This window comes from Sinocyclocheilus anshuiensis, unplaced genomic scaffold (assembly GCF_001515605.1).
Source record: "Sinocyclocheilus anshuiensis isolate Anshui unplaced genomic scaffold, SAMN03320099.WGS_v1.1 scaffold337, whole genome shotgun sequence".
Lineage (NCBI taxonomy): Eukaryota > Metazoa > Chordata > Actinopteri > Cypriniformes > Cyprinidae > Sinocyclocheilus > Sinocyclocheilus anshuiensis.
Genome location: NW_015537968.1, coordinates 883,557 through 893,230, shown reverse-complemented (window position 1 = coordinate 893,230; position 9,674 = coordinate 883,557). Strand labels below are relative to the sequence as shown.

At 36.3% G+C, this 9,674-nt stretch overlaps 1 protein-coding gene across 1 annotated transcript in view; it reads left to right on the top strand.

The window, feature by feature from the left end:
• The window catches only part of LOC107668366 (serine/threonine-protein phosphatase 2A 56 kDa regulatory subunit beta isoform-like), an 18,217-nt gene that overhangs the window by 4,194 nt on the left and 4,349 nt on the right, over positions 1–9,674 (top strand). The window contains exons 2-7 of the mRNA XM_016460209.1: positions 2,738–2,934; positions 3,902–4,003; positions 4,159–4,251; positions 4,797–4,927; positions 5,035–5,094; positions 6,620–6,728. Of these exons, the coding sequence (XP_016315695.1) occupies positions 2,738–2,934; positions 3,902–4,003; positions 4,159–4,251; positions 4,797–4,927; positions 5,035–5,094; positions 6,620–6,728 (692 nt within the window). The remainder of the gene's footprint in view (positions 1–2,737; positions 2,935–3,901; positions 4,004–4,158; positions 4,252–4,796; positions 4,928–5,034; positions 5,095–6,619; positions 6,729–9,674) is intronic.

Sequence of the window (9,674 nt, the reverse complement as noted above, 5' to 3'; positions counted from 1 at the left end):
ATATATATATATATATATATATATATATATATATACTAAAAAGTTTTGGCCCTGTAAAATTGTTTTATGCTCACCAAGACTGTATTTATCTGTTTAATGATTTTGTCAAAATAAAATAAATTATGAGCAATATTTAATATATTTTAAAATGTAATTTATTGTAATGGCAAAGTAGAATTTTCAGCAGCCCAGTGTCACATGATCCTTCAGAACTTATTCTAATATGCTGATTTGGTGCTTAAGGAACATCTCTTATTATTATCAATGAAAACAGCTGTGCTGCTTTATGTTTTTGTGGAAACAGTGATACGTTTTTGTTTCTTTAATGAATAGGAAGTTCAAAAGAACAGCATTTATATGAAATATTTTTTGTAGTATTGTAAAAGTTTTTACTGTCTGTTTTGGTCAGATTTCAATTACTTTAAAAAATATATATATTTCTGACCCCAAATTTTTGAATGGTAGTAATTCTATTCATATTCATATATTCTTATTGATATATTCAGTCATATTTGATGATAATATTTGATTATATTGCATTACTTAATAATAATCCATTTTCTTTCAATAAATATACTTGTGATTTCAAATATTAAGTCATGCTTTAACCTTACAGCTTAATTAATAGCTTTAATTTGAAAGATATTATAATATAGCATTGTACGTATTTATTCGTTTTATATTATAGCTTCCCGTACCGGTGTTGAAGTTCAGTTTCACTGGAATTCCTAATTTGCGTACATCATTCCACATCATCAAAAAAAGCTCATGTGAAATGTGGCAATTCAAGGTTCCTGTTTTGTTGTGCAGTATTTTTGCTCTGCTCTGTTATGGGTTTTGGTGGTTAAAAAATACAGGATCTCAACAGCCACCCAAACACAGTAATACCTCTTTAACCAGAAAGAGTTTCCTCATTAAAATCACACTTCAACAGAAAGAGACCCACAGAGCGAATGAGAGTGAGAGAAGGATGGAGAGGAGGGGTAAAAGGAGATCATGAGGAGAGGAACAGGGTAGAGGGATGACATCATCTCTCCTGCTCTCTCTGCACTGTTTTCTTGCCCTAGCATGCATGGAACAGGGTAGAGGGATGACATCATCTCTCCTGCTCTCTCTGCACTGTTTCTTCCCGTAGCATCTCTCTCTCTCTCTCTCTCTCTCTCTCTCTCTCTCTCTCTATGCCCCACTGTTGCTTATTGGCCACTCTATATTTAGCAGCTTTGCATGTACAACATTACAGCATGTTTATTAGAGACGACTGAACTAACTGGAGTGATATTTAACTTCAGATGTAAAATTGTTGCTATTTCTTCACACAAGTCATTATAGTTTTCACATTCTTTCCATGATTTAAGTTCATTTCAAATTCATATTTCATTCATACTCTAATCTTTGGTCTTACCCTCATGTGCTGCGCGTTTCCAGTTTCTTGTGTCTCCGCCTTCTTTCCCTCTCACACTTTTCCCTGGACAATTTCGTTTTTTTCTGTTCTGACTGCTGTGGCTGTGTCATGCTCTCTTGCACCCTATCCTTCCCTCTGACTACAAACAAACACAAACCGCTACATAACCACCTCTTTTCATCACATCCCTCTCTTTATTTGCACGTTCTGTTTATTATTTATTCTATCTGTCTCCTTTGGCCTAGCTTGCTGCACGCCGACCCACTTGGTTTGAGTCTAGCTGTTGCAGACTGTTAAGACTAATACACTTTTAATGGAGAGTTATTGTACAAAGTGCCATGCTGAGGCTAAAAAAAAGAGAGAATGATTCACAAGTCGTTGTACAGGAACAGTAGGGTATGTACGTTGTGTTGAGTTTTTGGATGAATGGAGTGGATTGTCATGGTTATTGTGGCTCGAGGTGCAACGTCCACAGAGGGGTGAGACAGCACGGGGTTAAAGATAGCACCCGCTAATCCTGTTAACACCAGACGCCTCCACTCATTTCTCATTAGCATCCCGTCCATCCACTTCAAGAAATCTGCATTAATATACTCTATAGATCCAAGTGTCTGTGTAACTCCAGCAATCTTTAATGTAATTGTGCCATGTGAGTGCATACACTTTTAAAAATAACGGTTCTTTATTGACATTGATGGTTCCATGAAGAACCTTTAAAATCCATGGACCCTTTCCATTGCACAAAAGGTTCTTTTAAGTTCACTGAAAGGTTCTTTGAGGAATCAAAAATGGTTCTCCTATTGCATCGCTATGAAAACCCTCTTTTGGAACCTTAACATTACAAAAAGTGCTGAAAAGAACATCAGTGTGTAAAAGGATAGTTTATCGAGAAATGACAATTCTGTTATTATTTATTTATTATCTCCTAAACCTGTATAAATGTGGAGCATAAAAGAAGGTATTTAGAATTTTTTCACAAGTCACTGGTCACCAAAACTGTTTGGTTACCAACTTTCTGCAAAATAGATTCTTTTGTGTTCTGCAAAAGAAAGAAAATCACACAGGCTTGGAATGACATGAGAGTCATGAGAGTAAATTTATTTTTTAATTTTGGGGTGAACTTTTACTTTAATTTAAAGGTTCTATGGATGTTAAAGGTTCTTCATGTATACATAGATGCCAATATAGAATCTTTATATGTGTACAATGCCAGGTTTATTAGCAAGCTAGACTAGGAAAGACGGTAAATAGTAAATGTGCAGTGTAATTGTGTATATTGTAAAAGTATATTTGTGTCCTAGATTAATTACATCTTCTCTCCTTCCTGTCTCACAGATGCTCCCGTGGCAGAAATTCATGACTTGTTCTGTAAGAAGCTGCAGCAGTGTTGTGTGCTTTTTGACTTTCTGGACTGTGTGGCCGACCTGAAGGGAAAAGAGATCAAACGTGCTGCGCTGAACGAGCTTGTGGAGAGCGTGGCCACCAGTCGCGGAGTCCTCATCGAACCCCTGTACCCAGAGGCAATTAAGATGGTGAGATGAATCGCGAAAGAGAGAAAAAGTGATGGAGTAGGATGGGATTTGATAAAAGAGCAGAGTTGGCATGGGGAGGATAAATCGTTGAGGGATACACAGGATCTCCAATGCTCTAAAGTGCACTTAAAGACTCAGAAGCATTTACGTTTCCTTGTGTTTAGCTACATTAGCTCTGTACAATATGTAGCTGAAATACAAAAATACCTTAATTGGAAAGCAATTGATTTTTGTTAACCGGTCCTTTTATGTTTTGATGTGAAAGACAAAGGGAAGAATTCACTAAGGATGAATTTGCGCCCTCTGATAATACAGTTTATTTGCATATGCTGTTGCGTTGTTTTTTAGCCCCTCATTCACTAGAGGAATTATGCAAATCAGGTAACAATGAATTACTGTTGCTCTGATCAGTAGAAATGTACACAAACATCTTTTAAAATGAAATTCCATTTACCTGAAATTCCATTCAACTGAAATGCACAACTGTGCAAAGCAAATAGCGATGAGCTCCTGTGAAATCTCGCCAAAATTGTTTGGTTTCCAACAGAATTTTAATTTCTTGGTCAACTATCCCTTTAATTTAAATGCTCACAGCATTGCACAATTTTGTTTAACTGGATTTCAATTGGTTTGTGAGTAATTTTTTTTTTATGTGAAATAGCTGTCAAGTGAATTTGCATTTGAATATGGTCATAGATTTGTACAATGTTTTATATTCTGATGTCACCAATCTGATGTCATCTGGTATTACCATCTTACCATTTTGAAGCAAGGAAGCTCATAAAGGCGAACAATTAAAAATGACTTTAGAACAGGGGTTCTCAACTCTGGCTCTTGAGGATCACTTTCCTTTTCCTTTTTTCAAACGAAATTTTGAGTCTTTCATTATCATTTGTTATTCATCATTTATTGTCTTATTTCAATGCTTTAGTAAAACACAACCTTTCAACCCCTCTTCTTCCTGTAGATCTCAGTGAACATTTTTCGAACTCTCCCACCCAGTGAGAACCCTGAGTTTGATCCGGAAGAGGACGAACCAGCTCTGGAAGCCTCCTGGCCTCACTTACAGGTACATGTGCATTCTCAAGTTCTTATATACACAAACACACTAACACATATACTGACACCATGGGGTGAGAAATCATTATGAGTTTTTTATAGCTTGTGTCCCAGCTCTGATCCCATTTCCTCTCTCTTTCTCTCCTATCCTTTTTTTTTATCTAGTTGGTGTATGAATTATTTTTACGCTTTCTTGAGAGTCCAGATTTCCAGCCTTCTCTTGCCAAGCGCTACGTGGACCAGAAGTTTGTTCTACAGGTACAGAGCTTGTATAGATGTAGAGATATAGGTATAGAGGCCTTGTGTGATTTTTAACAATTATAATTTGTAAACATAAGAATGCTGCAATGTAATTTAAAAAATAATATATTTGTTATTCTGCATTTTTCTTTACACTAATATATAATAAAATAAATGCATAATGAATTCATGTGGATGAATATGGACAAGTGGACTCAAGGCGATCATAAGTGATCTTAGCCCATTTTAAAGTCCGGTCTTTAGAGACAAACATTGCTAGTTTGTAGTTTTGGCACACCCTGTTGAACATTTTCAGTGTGATTTTATGTTTCTTTTTTTTTTTTCTTTTAGCCTTGATATCTTCGAGCAGCAATATGAGATTTTAAATGTGTATTGTATCATAGTCAAATTGCAGTATTTATCAGATACCCTACAGGCAGTCTAACCTCCATGTTGGACTGTTAGTATTTCTGATACTACTCACACCAATTATACATATTCATGAGTAGTGCTTTTAATAAAGTGCAAAAGGGCTGACTATGTGTGTGTGTGTGTGTGTGTAGCTGCTGGAGTTATTTGACAGCGAGGACCCCAGAGAGAGAGAATATCTGAAGACTATCCTGCACCGTGTCTATGGCAAACTTCTGGGCTTGAGGGCCTACATCCGCAAACAGATCAACAACATCTTCCTCAGGTCAGTCATACAGACAAAACGCATGAGCACTATTGATATTACACAGCCAGTGACTGCTTTTTGTTAGTCTTTATGTCTGCCATTATATCTATTTTTAAAATCTGCAGGTTCATCTATGAAACTGAGCGTTTCAATGGAGTTGCTGAACTTCTGGAAATTTTGGGAAGGTAGATACACTTTCAAACTGTCAAAGTAGAAAGCACATTAAGTGTGTGTTAAAAATCAGATCAGATGATGTTTATAAAGCAACCCAATGTAAATTAGAAGATTATAAGGTAGATCCCTGTGGTTTACTCATTGTTTCCAGAGTTAGGAGGTACATATAGCATCTTATGATATTTGTACTATAATCTTAAATTAGTAAATGATAGTGTTACGTAACTTAATGTAGCAGCAAATTACTGGAGAGATGCTTTATGGTGTGTGAGCTGGTGATTCAGACTCTTAGCAGAGACCTCCAACATCAGCACTCGCTGCGTGTTCTGCAGTCATGTTTCCCATCCTCAGCGTGTCCAGCCATATAATTCACAGCCATGTTCTCAGTGGAACCAGTGCTGCTTTGCATATTGGGTTCAATGCACACAAAATGGTGTCTGATTCTCGATGTGTTTAATAGCATAAACAAAGCAAACCTTTGAGAGAAGCAGGGGAAGAGAGAGACAACCAGGGGGAGGCATGAGTCAGAGTGTTGGGGATGGAGGTCTAAATTCAGGTTGATGCCAGTAGTATTTATAGTGCCTCCCACCCACACATCTCTCTGATCACTACTGAAGAGAGAATGAGGAAGAGAGAGAGATAGAGCTGTAGAATTAGAGCGAGAAACGATGGGTCCCATGCAGAAAAATATGCATTTTATGTTCTTTTACTATATATTTTTAAATATATGGTCAAAAACATAATCAGAAAAGGATATTGATAATATATATTATATGAAAATTTGAAAATATATATTTTTTAAATCTACAGATTTTTTTGGCATTTTTAAAAAATATAATTAAGGTAATAGAAATATTCTAATCTAGAAATATATTATAGTACAGAATAATTTAATAAATATATAACGTGCCATATTTTGTAAAATACAGAAAAATATGTTTAAATAGTTTGATCATTGTCAATTTTAAAAACGCCACAAATTTAAACAAAATATATTTTCAATTTAGATAACATTTCATTGAACCATTCTGTTTACAGTGCATTTGAAACTGAATTTTGCCAGATAAAATATGTATATTTTGCTATATGCAGTCAGATAAGCAAAGTAAACAAACAGGAAGAGAAAGAATGCAATAGAAGGAGAGACAGGCAAGAATTACGGAGAGAATGTATGTGTAAAATGAGAGAGAAAGACAAAGAGCGAAGAAGATAGAGGGTGGATGGTACAATAAAAGAGAAACAGAGACAGACAGTATGGATGGAATGGAATTAAATAGCAACTAAGCAATGGGAGGAACAGCCTGAGTAGAAGAACAAAGATAAAACTAAGGAAATGAGAGGAAGAGAGGAGGAGACAGTCAGAAAGAGAGGAAGGATGAGGGGGGTTTAGCAGGGGATTAGCTGATGAACAATAATGTGGCGAATGAGTGTACAGAGCATGATCAGGACGTCTGATACTAATCCTGTTTATTCTCCTTTTTCTCTTTTCCGCCTCCTCCCCTCTGCTCTCCTCTCCTCTCCTCTCCTTTTTTCCAGTATCATAAATGGCTTTGCTCTGCCTCTCAAATCAGAGCACAAGCAGTTCCTGGTGAGGGTCCTGATCCCCCTGCACACTGCCAAGTCTCTCTCCATTTTTCATGCACAGGTTAGATTCAGACGCCCAGACACACTCACACTGGGATGCACATAGAGATCTGATGCTGTTAATTAATGGACTGTAATGGGCTATCATACCACAAGGGGGCGCTAAATACTAACGCTAAATCCAGTGGCCCCAAAAAGTGTACACTTATAGAGAGAGTTCACACAACTATCATTTACTCACGGTCATGTTGTTCTAAACTCTGCTTAACATTATTTTGTTCTGTGATTATATCTGTTAAATTGTAATCTCAAGCAGAAATGACTTCATACATCCACTAAAATGACTGGTTGGTTAAAAGTCATTGCAAGATAAAATTGAAAAAAAATCCAGCATTATTATTATTGTTATTTTATTTTTTGCTGATTCTACTTGGTTTGATAATTCTATGCAATAACATTAATACATTTTTAGTGACCAGAAACAATTTTGGGACCACTGTATTAAAGTCTGAACTTATTTGCCTTTGTGTGTATAAATGTGTGTGTATGGCTGACTGTTTACACATACACTTTTCAAAAGATTGTGGTCAGTAAGATTAAGTATTTATTTATTTAAAGTGCTTTTGTAATATTAGTACTGCCTGTTTGTATATGTCTATAAGTGTGTGTGTTTGTGCATGTGTGTATTCTGAAAGTGCGTGTCCTACATTCCTACACTCGCCCTTTCCCTTGTCAATATCACCCCATCCATAATTCAGTGGCCACACTCCGGGCTGTTTATACTTCCTACTTGCCACAAGGGCCTATAGAGCTCTCCCAGGGAATGTCTTCGGGTGGCCAAACTTATTTTATGTAGCTTCCACCGAAACAGAAGCACAGTGCAGCCAAATCCTTAATCACACTTCCCTCAAGGCTTCTTCAGAACATCACACGTTTCTGGAGAGCTCTTAGTGAGATGAAAGGCTAAATACCGAACTCTATTTTTATAAACTGTTTTGTCACCAGCATTAAAAGTGCATTTCAGTGATTCTTTTGACCTCCGTATAACCCATGACTGTTGTGATTTGGTTACTATTTTATTTGTTTGCACAGGAACTAATGGTGAGTGGTTGAGTTAAGTCTGGGGGATTTATACTGGATGATTAGAGCTTAGTCCCCATTGAGCCTCAAACTACTGAATGACACCAGGGGATATATTTTCACTCAGGTGTCTCTTGGGTATGGGATTTTTATCTTGTGCTAAAAGATACCAAAGCCTTGTAAAGTGTTGAGATTTAATCTTAGTTTTACTTTGGCTTGTAATTTACTGTTTATGGTTGGTTCTCAGGTAGACAAAACATATGAAGACACACACACATATGCACACACACACATATGGAAACCTGTTTCTGCCTGCTATTTAAAAAAAATAAGATAATTGTGAGATGAAATTTAAAATGAGAATAAACAATTACTTTCAGAACTGTGAGATATAAAGTCAAAACTGTGAGATACAGTTACAAATGTGCTTCCATTACCTTCTACGTAAATTCAGACACATGCACATAAACATAACCTCACAAGATAAACATCTGAACCTTTTTGTAAAGCACTACATAGACTGAGAACTAAGAGGATAATTATGATGTTCTCATTGGGAAAGAATAAGAGAGAAAAAAAGGGAGTTAACAGTGCTATTACCCCCTGGGGAAAGACAGAGGTTTTATGTGACATCAGCCCTTCCAAAGTACACACACACACACACACACACACACACACACACACACGTGTAACCTCCCTTTGGTGCGCAGACTAGGATGTCGTCATTTAGTTATGTAGAGTCTCAGTGGTTCTTCTTGAGTCTATCATTTATTATGCTCAAATCACTGTGAACCCGTTGAGTTGGTTCATTAACATATTGTATTGAAGTCCAGATTTTTTAGTTACTTTAAACACAATGCATTCATTCAGTTTATATATCTGACATGAAGTGTGTCTGGCCTAGGGTAGGAGTTTTGATGCCAAGGACAAATATGATGATCCTCATGAAAGGGATCCACTTCCTAAAATATAAACTCAGCTATATCTAAATGATGTTTATGTTTTCATGTACTAAAACATATTTTTATGTGTACTAAATTTGAAATGTTCATATATGTATTAAATCCTACTAAATTATTATTGTTTACTTAAAAGATATTAATATTGGGTCTAAAATTGAAGTTACTCAATATTAATTTCTTGTTTATTGAGGTGCTGTATAAAAGTAATATCACACTTGCTGTTTTTTTTTTCTGAAAATCATCATGGTTGTGATTACTCTTGCTCATGTGATATTGCTTAAATTATATTTATATTCATTTGCTATATTTATATTTAATGTTTGTTGTATTTCCAATTGTTTTCTTTTTTGCAGTTAGTTGATATGGACTTTATCCAATTTCTAGAGCTTGCACCTAACTCAGGCTTTCTCACATACACCCACATAATGTACTGAAAGTGCAAGCTTCGCCACTGAGAAGGTGTCTGGTGTGATGCTCACAAGAAACAGGACATGTGCTTTCACCATTGTGCCCTTGTGCAAGGCAAATCACCTAAAGTTCTTCCAGGAGGACTGTCCCTCTTAAAAGTTGATCATATTAAGCAACATTTAGGAAAAAAGTACTGTAATGCCATTTTCATGTGTGCCATGTAACTACACGCAATATCTAACCAGCTTATACTGCAGGTTTACTATTGCTGTACTGCACAGTATCTGTACAGTATCTGCACAGTACATATGCTACACATCGTGTTTCGCATAAAGTTACACCTACATTATTGGCACCTACGAATGTATTTTTCAGTACAGACATGCATCACGTCAGTTCATTGACTGCTGCAGAAACTCTGGTGATGATAAAGCCATGTGGTGGCATTTGGGATCTTGAGTAGAAGAATGGTTTATTTGTGAAGTTAGCTCAGTGCTTCAGATCAAACCATGAACATCAGATAAGGGCTGTAATCTTTTTCTCACAATGAAAGAGTG